The 22,308-nt window shown below is 41.8% G+C and overlaps 3 protein-coding genes across 6 annotated transcripts; 1 reads left to right on the top strand and 2 right to left on the bottom strand.

The window, feature by feature from the left end:
• Window positions 1–539: 539 nt before the first annotated feature.
• On the bottom strand, window positions 540–7,621 carry tpte (transmembrane phosphatase with tensin homology). Of its 3 annotated transcripts, none has more exons than XM_049591981.1 (19): window positions 7,115–7,621; window positions 6,711–6,802; window positions 6,525–6,605; window positions 6,398–6,445; window positions 6,157–6,318; window positions 5,561–5,680; window positions 4,265–4,364; window positions 4,052–4,115; window positions 3,891–3,955; window positions 3,612–3,672; window positions 3,440–3,521; window positions 3,001–3,089; window positions 2,866–2,927; window positions 2,695–2,775; window positions 1,676–1,781; window positions 1,491–1,588; window positions 1,310–1,405; window positions 1,138–1,208; window positions 540–1,045 (listed from the first exon to the last, which is right to left on the bottom strand). In XM_049591981.1, the coding sequence occupies exons 2-19, from the start codon at window positions 6,755–6,757 to the stop codon at window positions 943–945; spliced, it is 1,536 nt and encodes a 511-aa protein (XP_049447938.1). In that variant the 5' UTR covers window positions 6,758–6,802; window positions 7,115–7,621; the 3' UTR covers window positions 540–942. The 3 variants fall into 3 exon arrangements, with proteins under 3 accessions (XP_049447938.1, XP_049447937.1, XP_049447936.1); XM_049591980.1 differs by having other exon boundaries at window positions 6,711–6,801; window positions 7,239–7,621; XM_049591979.1 differs by having other exon boundaries at window positions 541–1,045; window positions 6,711–6,801; window positions 7,110–7,621.
• Window positions 7,622–9,703: 2,082 nt separating this feature from the next.
• fgl1b (fibrinogen like 1B) lies at window positions 9,704–12,489 on the top strand. Its single transcript, XM_049592394.1, has 9 exons — window positions 9,704–9,865; window positions 9,958–10,056; window positions 10,330–10,597; window positions 10,803–10,962; window positions 11,122–11,219; window positions 11,329–11,417; window positions 11,505–11,630; window positions 11,734–11,798; window positions 12,090–12,489. Exons 1-9 carry the CDS (start codon window positions 9,761–9,763, stop codon window positions 12,268–12,270), a joined length of 1,191 nt encoding a protein of 396 aa, XP_049448351.1. The 5' UTR covers window positions 9,704–9,760; the 3' UTR covers window positions 12,271–12,489.
• A 515-nt stretch (window positions 12,490–13,004) lies between these two features.
• On the bottom strand, window positions 13,005–20,189 carry LOC125898557 (thrombospondin type-1 domain-containing protein 1). Of its 2 annotated transcripts, XM_049592392.1 has the most exons (8): window positions 19,959–20,189; window positions 19,110–19,234; window positions 17,402–17,796; window positions 16,644–17,304; window positions 15,381–15,542; window positions 14,826–15,246; window positions 14,186–14,720; window positions 13,005–14,096 (listed from the first exon to the last, which is right to left on the bottom strand). In XM_049592392.1, exons 2-8 carry the CDS (start codon window positions 19,159–19,161, stop codon window positions 13,461–13,463), a joined length of 2,862 nt encoding a protein of 953 aa, XP_049448349.1. In that variant the 5' UTR covers window positions 19,162–19,234; window positions 19,959–20,189; the 3' UTR covers window positions 13,005–13,460. The 2 variants fall into 2 exon arrangements, with proteins under 2 accessions (XP_049448349.1, XP_049448350.1); XM_049592393.1 differs by lacking the exon at window positions 15,381–15,542.
• Between the last annotated feature and the right edge of the window lie 2,119 nt (window positions 20,190–22,308).

The raw sequence follows: 22,308 nt of genomic DNA, 5'->3' as shown, positions 1-22,308 counted from the left end.
CAGATGTATGCAACTCACAGGGCTCGGAATAGCTTTTTTCTGTGTGCATGTAACTTCTAAATTCCATGCATCAAAATGAGTTTACCTGCACTACATTTTGTTTACAGCACCATCTGGTGTATTTTTCTTTTGTTCGTGCTTGCCTCTCACCACTTTGGCATTATAGGTTATACATTTGTTTTTCACTGCGTTAGAAAATGGAGTTTTGTCACAGTTTGCAGCAAAATGGAACGGTAAGAGAATAGGCCTGCAGCCTCAAACTCTAGTTTAAGATGGAGCTGTGTCATACCTGTTCTGTAAACCACCGTGAGCACATTTGTGGGCACCTGTTTCTCGTGTGTCACCCTGTGTTCTGGTAAACCGCTTCACCTCACTGAGTACATTTCCATCTGATTTCCTTCTCTAATAAACCACAGTGCATACATATTCTAGCAGCACCTAAACATGGTACATTAGAAGAAAAAGAGTGCTTAGAATTGACTTAATGTTTCAGGGGAGAAGAATTAATAATGGCACTGGGAAATAGTTCAAGACTCAAGAAATGGACTGTGTCAAACCTTTCAGCATTATTATTTCATCAGGAGTAAATGTTTCTCTGATTCTGTTTCAGATTTCTTATTCTATTTTTGGACACCCAAAGGAGTCACGAAGCATACAGACATCACATTATTTAATTCTTCACATATCTCTCCATTGTAAATTTCACTTTAAGCGCCATGACTCATCAGAGCAACGCTGCAGCCTACATGATTTGACCCGGTGAGCAACCCCACTGGTCTCAAGATCATACATGTGAACTTATCATTTTGTGCCTCTCTTCAATTTAGACACCAAACTCTCATTCAGTTCTTGAGTTAGTGTTCAAACTACCAACTTCTGCTCACCATCCATCATTCAAGGTACAACTGTAACAAGCCACTTCGTTGTTCTAAATGGCTTTTATTATGGGTCTGAGAAGAACATAGTGACACCGAAGTCCTCCTTGTACAGGTCCCAGGTTTTTGGTTTGTGTGGGTTGTCCAGCTCTTCCCTGGATAGAAACAGCCTGTGGAGAGTTTCACAATCAATACTGATGTCAAAAGAAAATATGAAAACTTTTGAGTCAGGAGCTAAAGGAATGATGTATCAGACACATACTTGTTATCCTCTATGAAGGAGGTATTGAACCAGAAGTAGAACGGGACATCCTCGTATCCTTTTGGAAGACCCTAAGGGGAATGATGAAAGATAAAGTGAATTATAGGACAATCAGGCTGAACACCAGCTTTACTCTCATATGTAGTTACAAGGGGAAATTGTAAGCACTCACAGCACTCGATTCAAACATAACCTTCACGTCCCCATCAACCACAGGCCCATTCTGTAGGCTGATGACTGCTGCGTTGTTGCCCACATCAGGAAATACCTAAAAGAAAAAAAAAAAATTCATACATTCAACAAATGAATCCGTTTGACCTAATGAGTGCATGTGCAGAGTGTGTGAGACTTACTGTGCAGTTCTCCTGTTTGGCACACACACACTGAAACACCAGCTCTTTCCTCACAATTATCTTCACTTTGAGATCACTGCCATCACCTTTACCCACACCTGGGTGAGAGCACAAAAACAGCAACATATTAATGGACACAGCAATACTACAGATAAAGTTACATGTTGGAGTGCCTGGGGTTTTACCTGCTATGGAGTGGATGCGGATGCTCTTGATCCTGAGGCTTTTAGGTGGAGGCAGCTGTCTGTTGAACTTGGTCTTCATGACCTCATAGTACCCCACGTACCGGCTCTGTGGTTCAAAGACAGCATGTTCCAATACTGACTCAGTGTCTGAGGTTTCATGCTCATGCTTCTCATACTCATAGTCTCCACTGACAATCAGTTCAATATGACTCAAACTGTGAGAACTGATCATAAGCTTATGGTAAGTATATGGTAAATGTGTGATGCATTCTGTGTGTACATAATACAAATAAATATTAAATACGGTGTATATGGTAAATGATGATACTGCTAAGGATTGCAGTATCTTTCAAACCATTTTGATGGAATAATTCTTGTTTGTGGAAAAGTGAGCTGTCGTAGTTTAATTTTTCATTGTACCACTGAGAGGCGCCAGTCACCTTCTTTCAATTTCCACACAAAGTCCTGAAATGTAGAGTTGCAACAATTCATTGATCACTTGTCAGCTACTGAAATTAATCACCACCTAATTTGACAATTAATTTAAGTTTGTTTTTTTTTTGTCAAAATTCTTTGATTTCAGCGTCTTAAATGTGAATATTTTCTGTTACTTTTGCTCCTCTTTGACAATGAACAATCGACACTGATTTTTTAAAAACCAAACAACTAATCGATTGAGAAAATAATTGACAAATAAATCGACAATTAAAATAATCATTAGCTGCAGCCCTACTGAAATATTTAACATTCTTAATTAATGCCTCTATTGAAAATAGTCTTTGTGGGGTGTTGGTGGCTTAGTGAATAGAGCAGGTGTCCCATGCACAAAGGCACTGCCTTGCTGCAGCGGCTGCAGGCTGGACTCCAGCCTGTGGCCCTTTGCTGCATGTAATTCCCCCACCCTCTCTCGCTCTCTCTCCCCATTTCACACTTTCCTGTTCATTAAAGGCAAAAGCCCAAAAAATAATCTTTAAAAAAATAGTCTGTGTTGGTTTAGCCCCTGAGTGACTTGTTCATACCTGGGAGGGAGTCTCCACTCCCTGAAACTTGGAGCTCCGACTCTTGTCCGTCCTCCTCTCACCAAAATACTCCAGACTGTCCTGGTGGACAAACAGAAATCAATGTTAGTAAATGTTTCAAACTGTTTGTGATCATTCATTAACTTTTGCTTGAGCAAATCTAACACGTACCTGTGCGCTCTCAAACTGGTCACTGTCTATTAACCAGGTGCATACCATAGTACCTGTGCGTCCTGTGACAGAGAGCAGTAGGGGGTAAACAAAGAGTGAAAGTTACATATTTTCTCATTTCTCATTTCGCATTACCTTTCCCTCCTTTACAGTGAATAGCGATGATGTTTTTGGGATCAGCAGACATCCAGTCCCTCACATTTGCTGTGTATTTCAGCATGTCCCTGAAAAAGACAGTATAACACACAATCATAAGCTGGCAAACTATTATACAACATGTAACAGTAGTTAGTGATACATCCTGTTTCTGTATGTGTTCATAATACTACTTACAAAAACAGCGAAGGAGTGCTTTTTAAAATGCGATAAGATAAACTTAACTGACACCACCACTGGAGAATTTAAGACTCATTTGCAGGCATTATGGTTGTGTGAATAATGCTAACATAATGTATCAATGTCATTACTATGATAACAAAAGGCCCCATTATGTAGCTGTTATCTAAGTGCTTCAGTATGATTACAAGCAAAAGGGAGAGGTGAAACAAAACATCACATGGAAAATGTTACTCACTCCAAGGAGGGGACATTGTGGTCATCAATGAACACCCGCTCAACCTTGTAGTGGAAGAACTGGGGGTCGTAGCCTTTCTCACCTGGAAACAAATGATGATGTTTGCATGGTTTGTGCAGTTATGCATAAAAAGGGCATGCAGTGCACGTGACGAGAGGAGGTGTCAACTTACTGCACAGGTTGTAAACTTTATAGTGGCCTTCATGTTTAGTGTCTAAGAACCTGGCCACCTCCTGCAAAGACAGGGAGAAGAATATGTCAAAACACCTGCCTGCCTGTATGTGTATATGTGTGTGTGTGTGGGTGGGTGTGTGTGTGTGTACTTGGGGTTCTGTGGGTCTACTGAAAGTTCCTTGTAAAAATGGTGCCTATGAATGGACTTCATTATGAAACTGGCTAGTGTAATTAGATTTAAACTATCTACAGTGTATTTAGGTGGTGTAAGTCTTACCCTGATTGGATTCCTGTAGAATGACTGCTTCCCAGAGGAGGGGAAAGACATGGCGATGACACGGTCTAGGGAGGTGAGGAAAGATGCAAACAATTTTTTAGTCATCTCCACATATTTTCTGACATGCATGCATGGTGTTTTTTGTGTTATACAGCATGTACCTGTGACATAGGTTAGGTCAAGGTCAAATCCATCCTTCTGATAACGCCGCTTGTTCTCAGAAACCTGAGAAAAATAACAAGTCAATTATCAGGAACTAGTAGACATCTTCTCTCGTGATGCCTATCCCAATTCCACACTGCAGCAATCCTCCAGACGATATTTACTAAATGAGCTATTCACAGTTTTCTATGCATCCTTGGTGACAATCTTACCATCCTCCTGGTGACCTTCTCCAGCTCTTTCCTCTGAGCTGCCAGTCTGAAAACCCTCACCAGGATTATTATTCTCAGGAAACGGAAAAACGACACCACCCTGATAAACAGAGAATGGAAAAAATGCATTCTTATGAATCATTGAACAAATGCTAACATCTTAATGGTGTTGAGTATAATGTATTCAACATTAATACAAGGTATTTAAAAAAATATGATGTACTGCAGAATTATGTTAGGGTTAGACAATATTGCTGAAGTCAATATTGTATTGCTAACCAGTATTTTAAGACGTCAGTATACAGGCACACAAATGTTATCAATTACCCTGTGGGATTAGATCTACAATCAGGTGGAAACTGGGTGGAGCTAATCTGGGAATCACATGATGTCACTGACATTTGTTTTTTAAAAATCCTGGAAATCCTGGAAATCCAGTCCACACAAGTACTACTGTAAAAAAAATCTCAGCCAAATGAAAACGCAAAGCACAACTTAAGTGCTCTCAAGAGCTCGCCAAGCCATTTTGCAGTGATACAACCGTATCTCTAAAGCCACGCAAAGAAGAAGTTGTTGGTCAATCAGAGGCCTGAAAAATAGCTATTACCAATTGGCTACTTGGAGCCGTAACCTCTGTGGCACATTCTGACAGCTCAATTACTCAATGTATTGGAAAAATAACTGTGCATTTATGTGTCAACATGTAAAAAGTCCTTTTAGCAAAGTTAGAGCCAGCACTATTATGTTCACCTCCACCGTTGCATGCAATGTTGCCTCATTTGTGATGCCTCACAAGGACACAATGGCGCACACTCACACGTCTCAAGCCAGAAACTCTGTTTGCTTTGTCTACATGTCAACACAAACCCTGGACAGAGTTTTACAAAAGATCCATTTTCAGTTACCAAAAATGCAGTTTATGTGTGGACAAAAGGGAAAAGCTATGTCCTCACTTGTACCCGTGTGTGTAGACAAGGCCTATGAGGTGCAACACAACTAACAGGAGAGTGAGAGAGATGTTAACTAAGCAGTTTGTACACAGACCTGAGAAGAGATCACGTAACACAAGGTATAACACCTGCATGGACAGACTATAAGGGGCTTTAAATATCAATCAGTCAGTTTCAGGATCATTACAAATCAATCTCCAGGTACTAAACATAAACCAAATTCAAATCTTCCTTCAGAAGATGCACAGCCTCCATGTACTTTTGTAAGTCTTTATCCACTACACAGAAGACGTCATTTCTAGTAAATCCATGTTTGTTAGCTGGGAGAGCAGGGGCAAGCAGGTACCTGGGGATGAGACTGGCTCCTGACAGGTCAGTGAAGGTGTAGATCATGGTGACCACCAGCGTGATTACCACAACACAGGCATCTACGATGTTCAGCTTGGAGCTGAAGTAAACTCTGAACCTAAAAGACACAACATGAGAAAGTGAGCTGAGGAAACTTAACAGATATTACAACTACTAGCATATGTCTGAATCTAACATTACTGTAGTATAAAGTTATGTATTCAGTGACACTAAACTGGAACTGAGTCAGTAGGTTTCCCAAGGACCGGTCCCATACATGCCATACGCTTCCTGTTCAGCTTCCTCTCCATAACTTCCTGTTTAACAGCTAATCACTCTTGATTTCTGCTGACAAGGGACTCTAGGGCTGTTTGCATCACTCTTTCAAAAGATTCTTGCTCTCAAATTCAAAAGCAGTTGTGCAGTGATAACTGAAGACTTGGGTAAACTACATGTGAATATATCAGATACAGTTTATAATATATTGAATGAATGAATGAATGAATCCCCTTCTAATAGCAAATAATTGACATAAGCTTCAGAAGTGGCTATACTGCTACACTACTGCATGCAAGGTCTTGCTTTCTCACTCACCCTTGCACATAAACTCGCAGGAGGACGTCAGCGAGGAAGAAAAAGGAGATGATGAGGGACACAGCCTCTAAGGCATCTCCAACATCTCTGCTCTTGGCTGGCAGGGACAGGTCCACAATCACCAGCACAAAGTCCACAAGGATCAGTACCACTCCAAATACACTGGACGACAAGACAATCAGCATTAGCAAACACCACCAGGTAAGGACAGAACCATCATTGGCCTCCTAAAAACACTCACCGAAATCCAAAAGACATAACAAAGGGTTCAATCTTCTTCCGGATATTGCTGCATAGGAAAAAAGAATGTTAGTCAGTGGATGTGCTTCTGAATAAAAGTGTTGCATACTGTCTGGCAGCAAACTTACTGATACATAGTGTCTGGTACCACACTGTCATCCTTTCCATCGTCAATCTCCACTGAAGCATCCTCCATCTTTGCTATGTTTCTAATAAAAAGATGTGCAAGATGAAATGTTCACAAAAAGCAGGCCGATAAGACACAACACCCTGCAAAACACCACCACGTTCACATATACAGCAACATTACTCACCCATTCACACCTGAATCTGACCCTGGATTGAAATGGACAGAGGACATGGTGTGTGTGTCTTCCTTCTGGCTTTGTTCTGAACGTGTGGTTTCTGCATTTGAAAACAAGAGTGCAAATAGTCAATCTCCACAGTTACAATGCAAAAAAGAAAGACAAGCGAGAGGGGGAAAACTTTGTGTCCTGTCCTGAAATACTGTATCTCTCTTTGAAAGAAAGACAAGCACTTTAATTATGAAGCTTCTAATCAGCATCCAGGGTGCATTAGTGCTTCCTGAATCAATCACACAGCAAGTGCTCTGATTAGCCGTCGGTGCAAAACATAAAAGCAAGCAAGGAAATCAGTAACTGCTCCAGAAAGTCAAGTGAAAAATAAAAACAAGCAGATTAAACAACACAAACCACCCGCTTTTCAGCTCCTCTGGGCCAAGCACCTTCCCACAGTCCCCTCTTCTCCTCACAGACTGTTTGTTTACCCGATGGAAACAAATTAATCCCCAAAAAGTCTCGAAACTCTCACCGCCTGCTCACCGTTAGGGCTGTCATTCGTGATATTATACGGGAGTTAGTCTTGTGACTTCTTGCGAGGACAAAGGAAGACGGTTCAAAGGTTAACCGGGTAGATTTTTTTTTCTTTCAGTCCATCCACTATTCCTCTGCGTTTCTGCAAACGTAGCGGTTTGGGACTTCCTGGAGCTCAGTGAAAAACGCTCGGCCCTCTTTTCTTCCTCCGTTACTCTTTAGTCATCCTTCCGTCTCACAACCGCTCATTCACACGAAAACTGACCGAGTCTGACCATAACCTCTCCGTGCAGCGCACAGCTGCTGTGCCCACTTGTATCGTCTCAAAATGTTTCTGAGTCAACAGGCTGCTGCAGCCATCTCACATCTCCCTCCTTTCTGCAACATCTGGTTTTAATTGCAATGCGCATTCCCGAGCACCAAAAGTCCTATCCTGGTTTCTAGAGGCGGACCATGCAAGGTACCTATATAGGCTATAGTATGATGGCAAAAACTGAAAGCTTTGTGTTGGAGGGAGGTACCTGATTTTTTTATTTGCAAATTCTGCAGCATGTGTGGACATTATATTTCCCAGGTAAAAGTGTGAACCATTAGAAAATATCATTTGGCAAAATTAATGAAAGGCTAAATTAAAGTTAAAGGACACAGCAGACTGTGGCAGAATAATAAATTACAGCCTACAACATCACTGACTGGCTCTCTTTTTCACAGGCTTTCAGAGTACTAAAAAACTAAGTAATGGTAGAAAATTACGTCATTTTATCAGCAAAAAATGTAAAAAAAAAAAATAGATATGTAGGCTATATAAATAAATTAATTCTAAAAGTAAAACCGAGTAAAAATGTAGATTACACACGGTAGAAATTGTCACTATGTGTGTCATGCCAGTAAAAATACAAATTTTTTTTTGTTCACTGACCACAGACTAACACCAGGGGGAGCCATATCCACATCACACACAAAGTGAATTTGCTGCTCTGTTTCATATTGTGAATTGAATAGCCCACCCGTGTCTTTTAACTGTTGGTTGGATACAATTATTTATTTTAAGATATTTTTCGGCCCTGTAAACTTGACAGGCATTATTCAACATCTGCAACCAAATCCCCTTTTCCCTTTTTACTCTAACTTGGTTGCTGTTGACTTTTGCAAGGGTAAAGCCTGGATTGTTTTGCATTTACACTATAGACTTAGACACAGGTGTTGATTTCAGGGGTGATGTAGGGAACATGTTTCCCTCAACATTTAGAACATGTGCATTTTCTAATAATAATAATAGTAATAATAATACATTTTATTTAAAAGGCGCCTTTCAAACCACCCAAGGTCACCTTACAGAGTGTGAAATAACATTCAACAGAGTATAAAATAACATACTAATGAAAACATTAAAGTAGCAGGGGACTTTAATTTTGACAAAAGTGTTAGACAATAACACCATGAACTGATGCAGAAAAGACAAGAATTAGTGAATAAAAATTCACCAGGATGCAGGAAATTAAGTGCCTGATGCTTCATATTTTCTGGCAGAGGAACCCCAACTCCCCCATTTCATGTGTTTCCCCTCCACCCCCACAATGTTAAAATGAAACCTACACTGACTGTACATATGTGCTGCCTTTGTATACAGTGATTATCTTGTTTCTGTAATATCAGCATGTTTACGTAGTCTACAATGTATAGTGTTAACTACAACAGTGTTAACATTTAGGCTATATATCTCTTCTCTGTGATGTTGGGGGATGTTACAGAAACAAAGACCCATACTGTGAATTTAATTATATTATTTGGAAAAAGGTTGATTTATAAGGCAGCTGGAGTAGAATCCTTAAACATCTATAGATTTAGGTGCGTCCTTGAACACCAGTTTATTTTGGAAGGATATTATAAATATGGCCAAGCTTACTTAGAAGGTTTATTGAAGCTGAGGGGTGAGAAAAGATATGTGGCTTAACTTAAAACAGTGACTGGTTTCTATTCTTATCTCTTCAAGAATGCCTTTTTTTGACAACTTGTACTTGTTGTGGTTGAGCTAGTTTATAGCTAGTCAAGTATTGTTATGGCAATATGAAATTTCTTTTTTATGACCATTTGTCCCTGTGTTGACATACATACATGCCCACTAGAGTTGGTGGTGGTTGGGTTAAAAACAAACAAACAAAAAAGCTTATATGTTTGAATTTCTAAGGGTCATTTACCCATACATTCAACTGAACCCTCTGTATAAGGGTCACAATGATTTCTGTTTAATGAAGACACCATGTCATTTGGGAACACACTGGTAAAACATGACTTAATACTTCAAGGAAAATAATAAACTTATTTTTAGAATGATTTTATTTATCAAAAAAAGGCATAAAAAAAAACTTCTGGTATGTAAGGAATGGAGAGTCCTGTCAACACTCTCTGTCCATGAAGGCGTTTCCAGGTCTGGGATCAGGTAACACTAGAATCCTTGATAGAGGAAGAAAAATGTCAAACTGGCTCGAGTTCAGTGTTTGGCAGAGTTTGAAAAATCTGGATCCTTTAATATGGACCATGCAGAACTGGCCCAGCCCATAAATAATACTGACATGTTTTTAGAGGAAAAGAACACTGAACCTGTAGAAAACAAGCGGAGGCATCGTGAAATGAAGGTAGGCTTGTGGCACAGAGATTTTAAAGTCTGAGGAACTGTAGTATCTGTTTATTCTTTTACCTTTAATATATATTGTGTTTATAATTTCAGACTGGTATTGGAGCAAGAGGCTTCTTCTGTAAAGTCATGTCAGGGTTGCTGTTGTTGGCTCTGGTGTGCCAAACCATGGCCTCTTCTTCACCGTTTTCAGTACGTAGCTTTTTCTTCTCTCTGAGGGTATCAGGATCTTTGTTTTTCTACTGACATTGAAAATAGAGGACGTATGGTAAAAAAAAGCATAAATTGCAGGCAAGGTTTTTTAAGAGCTGTCATTCCTAGAAAGTTTAGAGACTCCACATGAATAAAATCTGTTTCATAGATGCCTGGAGATGTGGCTCTATGCTATCGCTGGCCTATCTCTGAATATTACCATAAAACAAGGATATGTCACGCATAACTTGAAACTGATTTTCCTCATTTAAGGCAGTGGACCCATGCGGGCCAGACGTTGCAGCTCTCAAGCGCAGCATAAGGAAACTGGAGAATAAACTCTTGATCGGGTCTTGGCAGATTGAACACTTGCAGATGCACAAATACTTCCGTCCATTTCAACCTGCTGTGTCTAATACTGAACCTGAAACTGACACTGCCCCTGTTGTAAACCACAACAGCAGTGGGGCAGTAGACAGCTCTGATGGGACACTGATGACAACACTTCCACCAGCAGGCAGCTTGATCGTCCATGACAAAGGTAAGAAAAGCTCATATCATGTCATGTAAGTGTTTGGGTGTGTATTTTATGTAAAACTACAGCTTGGGATGTGACATCTACAGCGCTCACAGTGCATCAAAAAAATTTATAGGTCCTTAAATGCAACATGAAGTAAGAGTATCATGAATTAGGGATGATAAGGATGATAACTAGCAATGTCTTTTTCTGATTACTATCTGCCTAGACTGTTCAGAGCTGTTTGACAGACTGAGACCACCAAGCGGTTTCTACCGCATCAGACCCAAATTACAACAGGAACCTTTTTTGGCCTATTGTGACATGGAGGATGGAGGAGGATGGACAGTGTTTCAGAGACGTCGCCATGGAAAAGTTGACTTCAACAGGTATTTAATCAGAGAAGCTGGCCCACAAACTGTCCGGTACATGGGAGGATTTTAAATCCCCAAATCCTTGCAAAGCCCAGCATTAGATTGTTTAGGTATAGATAAAGGTCAGGCAGCTGTTTCATGTGAGGTAAAATATCTGCCTGATTCTTGACTTAGAGACTGGGTGGACTACAGAGATGGCTTTGGTGACTTCAAGCTGTGGAATGATGAGTTTTGGTTGGGGAATGAGCACATGCATTCGTTACTCTCAGAAGGTCAGAAATAATTAATTAATTAATCCCAGAATCTACTTTTATATTTTATTTTGAAATAGCAATGTTCTTTTTCCTCAAATGTTTTTGCTTTTATCTCTTTGCCCTGAAGGAAAGAACCTGGTGAAGATTGATCTAATGGACTGGGATGGAAAGAGAAGTTATGCATTTTACGAGAACTTCAGGATCACTGACGAGGCCGTAAGATAAATAGATTTTACAGTTCTGTTTTTTGTTTCGGTAACTGTGATCCTCAACATACACCAGTTGCTCTGATGCCTATTCCAGGACAAGTATCGTCTCCACTATGGGATGTATAGTGGGCAAGCTGGGGATGCTCTGACTGGTGGTGGGGGAATGGTGGAGCAGTGGTCTGCTTGCCTCAGCGGCATGCAGTTCAGCACTAGAGATCAGGTAAGTTGTCTATGCCTTTTTACCCTTATAAGACTGCTAACTATATTGGCAATATGCAGATGCTGACTGTGTTAACACTGATGATGGTGATGATCATTCACAGGACAATGACCGCTACTTGCAGGGCAGCTGTGCTCAGGAGAATAAGGCAGGTTGGTGGTTCAACAGGTGAGACCTGTCAAATTAAATCACTATTGCTCTGACTGTTATCTTCTCTCTGCTTCATTTCTGCCTAAGCATTCCTGAAAATAAATTTTTGGTTTACATTCTGATTTTTGTTTCGCCTGTTGAACCATGGCGAGTATCATATTGGTCAAGCTGAGGACACAGTTCTTTGTTTTAAACACACTTCAGTGCATCAGAGCAAATGCAGCAGCTTTAAAAATGTACAAAGGTTCAATCACCTCAATTTGTCATTTGGTAAATGCAACATCTTTGACATTAACCTTCTATCGACAGATGCCATGCAGCCAACCTGAACGGGAAGTTCTACCGCAAAGGGAAGTACAAGGGCCAGAATGACGATGGTGTGGTGTGGGGGAGCTGGAGAGGCCTTTGGTATTCCCTGAGACACACCACCATGAAGGTGCGGCCTCTGGTTTTCTTGGACGCCATGGGCAGTGGAGCAGGGGACATGTGAAAACACCAGGTCTCACATTCCCTTGTGTGATACATATGAAGCTGAATAACGAGAACAAAGATTGATGTCATGTTTAAATTCTTTGTATTTGAATTTCTCCCTTTGCTTCATCATTTGAACTATTATCAAATGTCAGTACAGTAGCTTCTATTTTTCAGTAAGCACTGATTTGTATGAAGTGTATGATATTACTCAAACAATAAAACAAACAGCATCTCAGCCACAGTGCCTCATTGAAATTAATATTTGACTGCCCTCAAGAATTGTTACAACTGTACTGTGCGTTTTGCAGAAAACACATGAAAAATGCTTGACTTATGTCACATGGAAAATAGTTCCGAAACAGTAAACTACATCACAGTGAGACTGGTCCGCACAGTTCGGTACAGTGGGATTTCACAGCACGATTAAAATCAGCACACTCAGCAGTGTAGAACATTAAGACTAAACCTGTCTCCTGTAGTGTTTTCAGTACTGTCACTGACAGCAGCTTGTGTGCGCTGTGCATACTGTAGGTACAAGGCCATGTTCAATGTGACTACAGAGACACTCTGGAGATGACTTATAATGAATATCAAAAATTGAAAATATTAAAACAATTCCATTACAAATCTGCAATAGAAAAACATGTTTAAAACAGAAACTTAAATATCTTTTAAAAATAAGTGGTTTGTTCTCCTTCTCATAGATAAGCAAACTTCCCAAATCTCTAAAATACAATACAATCGTCATTGGTGTGTGTGTGTGTGTGTGTGTGTGTGTGTGTGTGTGTGTGTGTGTGTGTGTGTGTGTCTGTGTCTGCGTTAAAGGGGCAGTTCACCCAGAAATCAAAAACTCATATTTGCCGTCTTATCTGTAGTGCTATTTATCACTCTAGATTGTTTTGGTGTGAGTTGCAGTGTTGGAGATATCGGCCATGGAGATGTCTGCCTACTTTCCTGTTGGGTTTTCAAATCTATTTTTTGGCACTTTGCAGAGTGCCATCGACTTTCATTATATTAAAGAAAAGGCAGACATCCCCACGGCCGATATCTCCAACACTCAGCAACGCACACCAAAACAATCTGGATTAATAAAAAGCACCACAGGTAAGAGACAAAATATATGATTTAGATCTTAGGGTGAATTTAAGGTTAGGAATAAATGTAAATAGTGATGGCAAGTCCTCCCTGGCGCAGTACTACAAACCTCTACTCCTCCCCTCCATATGCTGAGGACAGATCTAGGTCCAGCATCATCTGCTCTGCCTCACTCAGCCTGTAAGGTGAGCTGCCACTGCTACTGTAGCCTCCAGACATTGGCAGCGAGCGACAGCGACCTTTCCTCTGTTCCGATGGCGGTACACTAAAGGTGGAGCTGCGCTGCCGCCCCTTGACCCCAGAGCAGGACTGGGCCTCCTTTAATTTACGAGCAAGGATATTTCTCTGGATAGGCGATGGTCCACGACGGTTCCAGTTCTGCTCAGCACGCTCGGCCCGATCCACACTCAAGCTGGCGTGCCCTGCGGCTGGACCCCCGATCCCTGAGACTCCTTCTCTAACTCCTGTCTCACTACTCCTTTGCCTTTCCCCAGTACAGTGGAGGTCTGTGTTGGCATTGTTCTCAGATACTGAAATGCTGTTTGTGTTGGTTCCTGTGTGTTTGAGTTCATTGTTGTGAGAAGGAGCAGCTGTCTCTATCCAGGGCTTCCTCTGGTCATTTCTCTGGGGTCTGGGTTTAGCCCACTCAGGGGCCCCGTGCTCTGGAATGGGGTAAGAGCTGTATGGCTGCTTTTCCCGCCCTCCTTTATTCCAACAACTTCCTTCAGGAAGGGTCCGAGATCCCACCTGAAAAGGACAACATTTGTCTTTGTTTATTAAAAGGGCTTTAACTACACAAAAATATATGAACACATAAATATAGCTGGATACGTGACCTGGGTCATGCTCCTTTCTCTGAACTGTCTCGAGTGTACAGAGGATAGAGGCTGAGGTTTGGGGTCGTTAAAACTGGAGGTCCTGCGGAAATTTGGATTCTTATGGTAAGAGTTTCCCATTCCTGTATCTCCTCCTCCTCTGAAACCTGCTAACCCACTCCTCTCCACCATCTCCACCCAGTCAGCAGTGCGGTCACGCCATTTCGAATTGCCCCCACCTGCATGAGCAGAAGGACCTAGGACCAGCTCCACTCTGAGACCAACTCTGTCTGATGTGACCCTGGAAGTTTGTGACGGTGGCTCAGAAAAGGGAGCTGCAATACGAAAAGGACTGTGGTTAGCATCGTCCTGGAGGCCCAAAGGGAGTGTGGGATGAGCGAATCCAGTTGGTGTAGGAATGGGGGAGTTCGTGGGTGATGCAGATGTCTCTACCACAGTGTCATGGACTGGGCTTGAAGAGACATGGTACAGCTGTGTGGCCTCCTTTAACCCTTTCTTTTTCATTTCTTTCAACTGCTGCTGAGCCAGTCGGTACCTAGAGAGACAATTGTGTTGTTATTTCTAGGACTGGGAAGTGATAGAATAAGTTTGACAGTGATGTTCTGTGTGTGATGACAAAGAAACTATATTTCAAACGTACCCAAATATAGGTGGCAACATCTTCTGACCTGTGGGGGAAAGCCTCTCTGGGTCCTGTGAGAGAGGTATCACCAGAGGCTGTGAGAGAGGCTGACTGGCCAGGGAAGGCCTGTCTTTCTGGGCTACACCCACACCCATGCCCCCTGGTGGGCCATGTCCGTCAGTCAGGCTGGGTCTTTGGAGGCTGTGGCCAAAAATGGAAGCCTCATCTGAAAGCTTGCGTCCTCCGGGGGAATGCATGGAGCCTCTGCGGACAGAGCTGCACTGAGGGGTCTTGCAAAGCTTTCTCCACAAAGTCACCACAACAGTAGCCAGAATGACAGCCAGGCAAAGGGAGATACCTGCCACCACGACCATGTTACCACCAAGGGGGGCAGCTCCGACAGTCACAGGGGGGAGGGATGGTGAAGGAGCAGGCAACACTGGGAAGAAAGAGAAACAAATGTGTTAATATGTGATGTTTTTAATAATTATTTTCTTGTTAAATTCTGCAGAAAATCAAGGGACAGAGGGAGCGAAAAAGAAAAACAAGGAGATAAGGGGTGAAGAGACTGACCGACACAGTCCTCCAGTGAGCAGAGGGACTGTTCCTTCACCATGCCAGTGCACTGCATCCCTCCCACACCTGAGGGCAGCAAACACTCACGCACTCGCTCCCTCACGCCCTCTCCACAGCTCACACTGCACACACTCCAGGGCAGCCATGGGCCCCATGACTCTGCAGAAAAACAGATAAGCAAAACAATGTTAAATTGCAGATATATTAGAAAGTGTATAAGCCTTAATTCTGTGTTGTTAGTGTCAATATCGTGCAATGCTGGGATTATTTTGAGGGAATAAAAAGCCAGTAGAAGTGTACAAATTGGAACCTTCTACATGGAGCAGAAAAAGACACTGACTTTGGCATGTGGCTTTAAAATTTAGTGTGGCCTAAATATATATTTGTTGAAGTTGAACATTATGATTTGTTATAAATTACTAAGCTGTGTATCTGTGCACAAAATAATAAAATAACTGGATATGTGCTGACTAAGGTTGAGACTTCACTATAATCCAACATCATGCACTGTGCAGTTTGTTAAACAGGAGTGCATGGGAATGCACAAAGGTCAGTATAGTGGCATGGCTTATCAGCTGCAGGTAACAATGCCTGTTTGCTGCACTGTGGTGATCAGCTATGTTGGCCCTGATTTCATGGTTTGATATGATGATGCTCAGTTTGCACACTGCATTATCTTAACACAGTTTCATGGATAATGTGTGATCTTCAAAAAAGGAAAAGAAAACAGATGGCAATTTCAGTCTTGCATATCCCTAAATAGCTATTAGTGATGTGGTATTTATTTTCTCTTCTTAAAGTTTTACTTGAATGCATAATAATAGCCTTATGAAGCTGTCATTTTTTTTCACAATGTTCACTCTCGACTGGATATTGCTGTTTATAAATATGGAATGACAGTGTGACAATGAGCCAGCAGACAAACACCGCAAGCCTGAAACTAAAGCAGCTAAAAGAAATTTAGCCATCATTCATTTTGATTTTAACACCCACGTTTCCCTAGAGTGACAAGTCAAAATGTCTTCCATGAAAAAGGCCTTCTCTTTAATGAGGCCATTTGTCAAGTAGTAACAAGTCTAATCCATCACTGGATTTTATCAATCTGCAAAATCTGGATAAAAAAGCAAAGCAACTCTTTCCCTCTCTCAAAATCCACTTCTTATTGAGCAACATTGCACCCCTGCTCCAATGACACTGCTGAGTGACAAGCAGAAGAAGAGTGTAAATGTGTTCTTGTCAGCTGCCAAATGTGAATCTCACCTGCACTCTTGTGAACCACCAAACAGGTCTGTGCAGGACTAGGGGAGCGACTGAAGTTGAAAACAAAGCGAAAACAGTACTTATTCCTCCCTGGGTAAAACACAGAACAGTTGAATTCTGTCTCATTCTCTCCCTGAGTCAGCCAGTTATAGGCCAACAGAGATGAAGACGGCTCCTCTGGTCCAAACCCCATCAGTGCTGTTCCACCTGCATCCATCCCAGAGGAAACAGCAACCCCTCGTCCAACACCTGCATCCTTATACAGCAATACTTTCCCATTGATGTGAGCACAAGGCGGGGTTATCAGTTTAACAGTCATAGTCCCTTCACAGCCACTCCTGTAAGCATTGGTGTTTTCCACCAGCAGCTTGTAGGAGAAGATACGGGACAGGTAGAGAGGTCCAGAGCTCTTCACGTCCTGCGCTGCATGAGGAGACCGCAGAGCCACTCGTATGAAGTCTCTCTCTGTGAAGGGGAAGGCGCAGGACAGCTCAATACTCTGGGAACGGAGGGGTTTGATTGGGTGTCGTGTGCGGGCTTGGACCTTGTCGATGCTGTTTCGCCCTATCTGGTTGTACTCCATGGAACTGACTTCTAGGAAGAGAGCTGAGTCAATGCCACTGGAGCAAGCCTGAAAGTGTTCATTAGTGGATATCCCAACCTGGAGAGAGAGAAAGGAAGAGATGTATGAACAGTTATCATTCTGCAGCACAATAAACTAACTTAGTGCGTACAGTTTGAGATCTTGTTTGTCTTGCCTGAAAAGATCCTGATTGGTTTCCAGCCCTGTCCACAGCGATGTGAAAGGTGGGCCACTGCACCTGTAGTTCTGAACTCCACCACCAGGTAGTGCTCTCCACGTTACTGTTGTGTGTGCCATTACCACGGGAAACAGCAGAGATGCTGGTCTGCCTCAGCAGGAACCGGAAAGTCCCTGCATACAGGAAGCAAGAACAGTTGAACTCCACCCTACCGGTCGATTGGTCATTGGGGAGAATCCTGGTGAGAAGGGTGGTGTTGGTTTCCGTGTTGACCAGAGAGAGGCTCGTGTTGCGGATGGTGCTGCTGTTGGATTTTGTGCTGAAGTCCACAAATACACTGGCGTTGCTAAGGGCAACATGGAAGGAGGGCCAGATATTGAGGCCTGCAAAAGCTACAGGAGAGGATGCACAGAAGTGAGGCAGGGCAAAGAGACAGACCATTTTACCTATTGTTCATCCGTCTTGCACAAATATCTCTGAGCATGTCCACTGTGGGTAAAATCTGGTCTCAGATTTTGTTATTGTTTCTTTGCGCATTTTACATTTACTTTTTGTAAATCTGCTTTTCCAATTTTCTTGACTTTGCAAGCTGTATGTTACTGCGCTTACAGGGTGTATTTCTGGCTCAACTTACTGCAGTGATTCAATAAAATGTCATTTTCTAAAACTGATATATCCCAACAACTACTTAGATGTGGAATATTATATAAAAAAAAAAGTTACCTATTTAAAGGTCCAGTGTGTAGGATTTAGTGGCATTTAGTGGTGAGGCTGCAGGACTGAAACATCTCCCATGTGCCAAGCATGTAGGAGAACTACAGTGGCCAATGCGAAAACGTGAAAACGTCAATGGCCCTCTCTGGAGCCAGTGTTTGATTATTCCATTCTGGGATACTAAAAAACAATATGGCGGACTCCACGGGAGATGACTTGCTCTGTATGTAGATATAACAGCTCATTCTAAGGTAACGAAAACGATTCTTTTTTTGAGGTGATAATAAACTAATTAAACCCTGTTATGAAAATGATATACCTTTTCTGCCAATGTATGTCCCTAAATCCTACACACTGGACCTTTAAGGTTCCAACTGTATAAAAAAATCATGACACAAATTTCAGAAATCAATTTGGAAGAAATGTGACAGTGACTGCAGTACAGTGTCACTTTTGACAACATAATTGTGCATCATGATTCATGATCCAAAGAAATTCCATGTACAATTACATAACACTAAATTATGTATGGGCCCATTAATATATTACCATGTCAAGTTTTTATGACAACGCAGCCACAAATGATGGAATTTGGCAAATACAACTAAAGCTCAGTTTTCAGCACAGACACTATGGATCCAAATAGTGAGATGCATATTTCACACACAATATGTTAAGCATTTAGTAGTTACCTCTGTGTAGCTTTTTAGAATATTAGCAGGGAAAAAGTAAAAATGTTGTGGCACAGTGGCACATTATTTCTAGAGCTATTGTGCTGAGGGTAAATCCTGTTGTGCAAACCTCACATCCTCACAAAGCAAAGAGGGTGTGGGAAGAGGAAGAGGCTGACCCTCCGTTACTCCCTTCATTCTTCTGCCTGTTCCTCACATCCTGTTGAAGCTAACATGTGTGTGCTTGATCGGATGAATTAGAAACAATGGTGATGATGATCAAACATGTCATGTTGTTTAGATGGTTTGGTGACACTCACCATATCCCATGAGCGCCAGCAGGAAGGGCAGCAGTGAGACAGCCTGTGGCATTCCGATGTCCGTGCCTCTGTTTTCTCCTTCACCACATGACCGTCGTCTTCCACCATCCCTGACCTCTGCAAATCTGAGGCAAATCACAAAATAAACAAGACAAAATCCACATGACGGCAGCAGGCAACAATCAATTTGGTTTGCCAGACAGGAGGGGGCATGGAAGATGTAGTAACTGATCCGAGGCATGAAAAACAGGAAGGCTAGAGCATGGAGCTTTGACAATGAGTTTTCTGGATTTACAGTGGCGTCTTCCTCTTCCTTCCATCCTCACAATGGATATGGAGAGATGCAGCCAGCACACAAATGTGGAAGTTATCCATAACAAATATTTATGAGGTGGAGAGCCACAAACTTGTTGTTTGGTTACTTTTACTGGTTTTTAGTGATTGTTTTTCTACTGTTTCCTAACACATACAATAGATTCCTCTCTCAGAAACAAATCTAAACTTGGGATTTTTGGCACCAGGATGTGAGACTTACATTTTACACTCCCACTCACATTTGAACTCTGGGGTTCTGCTTTGCACTATGAATACCTAATTACCTAATTACCTAAGGCTGCAATTACTAAAATCAATATGTTACTGCAATATGTCTACATATAGGTAAAGAGTTAAATGCTTTGTCAACTTTCAGCCAAACCAAACCACAAATGTATCTGTGCTTAGCCAACAGGAAGGCTGACTACATATAACTTTGTCACTTATTTGGAAATATTTTATGAAACTGTGTGCATACACGCCTTTGGTCAAAACCGTCATTGTTTTAGCTGGAAATTAATCTGTCGTACTCACATTTCTTGTTGACTCAGCGCAGCATTATTCCTCTCCAATTTTCCAACACAGAAACCGGCAGCAAAACGACTCCTTCCATGTCCTGGTGATACATTTCTCCTGTTAATCTGGTTATAATGTCAGTGATAGTCTGCAGGACAAGCGTCACCGATCAGACAGAGTTCTCCGGAGGCGCGCGCCGGTGTTCAGAGCGCGCGCGAGAGAGATCCGCTCACAGTCACTTCACGGTCACCAGCGGGGCGGATTGGATATTATGTGCAACTCACTATTTGTGTCCTCTCTAAACGTAGAGGCACTGTAAAGGCAACGTACTGTGACGTAGTGGTGCATAAACCAATAGACTAGTTTTTTTTTGCAGAAAGAGTGAGGAAATAGTTGTACACACACACGCACAAAAACATGAAGTGCCCTTTAAATGATTTCTAATGGCTTAACCTTAATATTTAGTGACTCAGATATTGCTGTATACAAGTTAGAGAAAGAAGAAGTTGTGCAGTGCAGTGCAGTGCAGTGCAGTGGGGGGCATAACCTGATTATAAGGTCTGTTGGTGACCACAGCCCAGCTGTTATTAATGGGGAGAGAGTTGAGTAGGTAACAGAATAAAAGAACTTAGGTATTAATTTTGATCATCAGATGCAGTGGGCTCATCATGCTGAATATGTCTGCATTTTCTGCAAGGGCTGAGGGTCCATGGAGTTGATAAAAATATTATGTTATTTTACAGAGCAGCCATTTAATCTCATGGTTTGGTAACCTGACTGTCAACTTCAGAGCTCAACTCCAAAACCTGATCAGAAGGGCAGGGAAAATAATTGGCATGCTGGCCTTATCTTCTCTCCAGGACATATTTGAGGAGACAGTGAAGAAGCAGGGTCTTAAAATCACTGCTGACCCACATCCTTCATAAGGAGTATGAGCTGATGCATTCAGGCAAAAGGTACAGGTTGCCAAACCGTAAGCTCAGCCCTTACTTTAGGTTGGGCATCTATGTAACATTTGGCTCTAGGGCATCGTTCAATACTGGGGTGTATGGATTAATTGTAATTTGACTGTACATGTGTGTGTCCATGACACCTGTGTTCTTGCAAATGTCCAAGACAAATAAAGGCTAATCTTTCTTGTATTCCTGAATGAGCATTAACATAGCCTGCAAAAATGAAGCAAAGCTATTCACTGGTTTTGAAATGGCTCTTGGGTTCTTAACGTCTGTGTTAAAATTGTTACACACTAATATCCAAAACACTGGTTCTCTAGTGCAGAGCCACCCATGCAGCACCCTCACAAGCATGTTCATTTATACAAGATGGATTTTGTACAAGGACATATACATAACAAAAGCACAACATAAAAGACCCTTCCCTCTCCTGCCAGTTTAAAAATTGCATCATACTGTGTAAAAATAGTATTTCAAAAGCTTGTCATCAGTTTGAAGCACAGGCACCAGGGTCATTAAAGCTGAAGAAGGTGATTACATGGAGAAAAATGTGAGCTTCAACAGATGATCCATAACTCACTCTTCAAGTGGCAGTCACACATAAATCTTCTTTATGTAAACGGGTTGTTAAAAGACTAAAAGAAACTCATGATACAGTCATATGGAAATTCACACAGAATAGACACTGTGTATCCAAATTGGCCCAGGAGGCAGGGTAACAAACTGTACACAATGCAGTCACGATAGTAAACAGCAGAACTATTCATCTCATGTAATCAGATTACCTTCCCCTCACATGTAGATGACTGACAAGTCATCCTCCTATAATCCACTGATGAAAGGAAACATTTTTTAGATTTGGGCAGACGACACTGAGCCATTCAGGTTATGGATTAACTTAAAATGCGCCATTGAGTAAATTCATCTCAGCATGCAAGAACAGGACCTATTTTGTTTGGAAAACGTTCACTGAAAGTTCAATGTCACGCATGAGTCCCTAATTATTATGATCAGACCTGCCGCAGTTCAGCTATCTAGATTCCTTGAAAACAAATGAGACTATCAATAAGTGAACCACATGGCAGGGTAATCTAATCAGCTGTAGAGCTCTGCAGACCTCCATGTTTTCTTCCAGAGAGCCAGCAGAAAACAGGAAGCTTCTCAGGAGATGGAACACCCTTTACTGCTCAGCACAGCTCACAATGGGAACAAAGACGTGTTCTATTCTGTGTGTAAAAAGCCCTACAGGGACACAGAGATTAAAAATAAAAGTACAGTGGTGATGCTCCCAACAGAAAGCATAATGTTTAGACATGAAGCTACTTAAACCAGATGAGATTCAACACAATATGCTCATGTTTCACGCATTCATGACTACATCTGCAGTCACTCTTTATATGACATACTGTGAGTGC

This window comes from Epinephelus fuscoguttatus, linkage group LG12, assembly GCF_011397635.1.
Source record: "Epinephelus fuscoguttatus linkage group LG12, E.fuscoguttatus.final_Chr_v1".
Lineage (NCBI taxonomy): Eukaryota > Metazoa > Chordata > Actinopteri > Perciformes > Serranidae > Epinephelus > Epinephelus fuscoguttatus.
Note: the sequence above shows the minus strand (reverse complement) of the source record. Positions and strands in the feature narration are given on the sequence as shown.

What these genes read in the sequence shown, in the direction of transcription:
- tpte (XM_049591981.1), bottom strand. Translation starts at nt 6,757, where the DNA reads ATGTCCTCTGTCCATTTCAATCCAGGGTCAGATTCAGGTGTGAATGG. An exon ending in TCAGATTCAGGTGTGAATGG is followed by an intron (nt 6,606 to 6,710) that starts GTGAGTAATGTT and finishes TCTTTTTATTAG; the next exon opens with AAACATAGCAAAGATGGAGG. An exon ending in GAGTGGAGACTCCCTCCCAG is followed by an intron (nt 1,782 to 2,694) that starts GTATGAACAAGT and finishes TTTGAACCACAG; the next exon opens with AGCCGGTACGTGGGGTACTA.
- fgl1b (XM_049592394.1), top strand. Translation starts at nt 9,761, where the DNA reads ATGGACCATGCAGAACTGGCCCAGCCCATAAATAATACTGACATGTTT. An exon ending in CCTCTTCTTCACCGTTTTCA is followed by an intron (nt 10,057 to 10,329) that starts GTACGTAGCTTT and finishes TCCTCATTTAAG; the next exon opens with GCAGTGGACCCATGCGGGCC. An exon ending in GGAAAAGTTGACTTCAACAG is followed by an intron (nt 10,963 to 11,121) that starts GTATTTAATCAG and finishes TTCTTGACTTAG; the next exon opens with AGACTGGGTGGACTACAGAG.
- LOC125898557 (XM_049592392.1), bottom strand. Translation starts at nt 19,161, where the DNA reads ATGCCACAGGCTGTCTCACTGCTGCCCTTCCTGCTGGCGCTCATGGGA. An exon ending in GCTGGCGCTCATGGGATATG is followed by an intron (nt 17,797 to 19,109) that starts GTGAGTGTCACC and finishes CCTCTCCTGTAG; the next exon opens with CTTTTGCAGGCCTCAATATC. An exon ending in ACCAATCAGGATCTTTTCAG is followed by an intron (nt 17,305 to 17,401) that starts GCAAGACAAACA and finishes CTCTCTCTCCAG; the next exon opens with GTTGGGATATCCACTAATGA.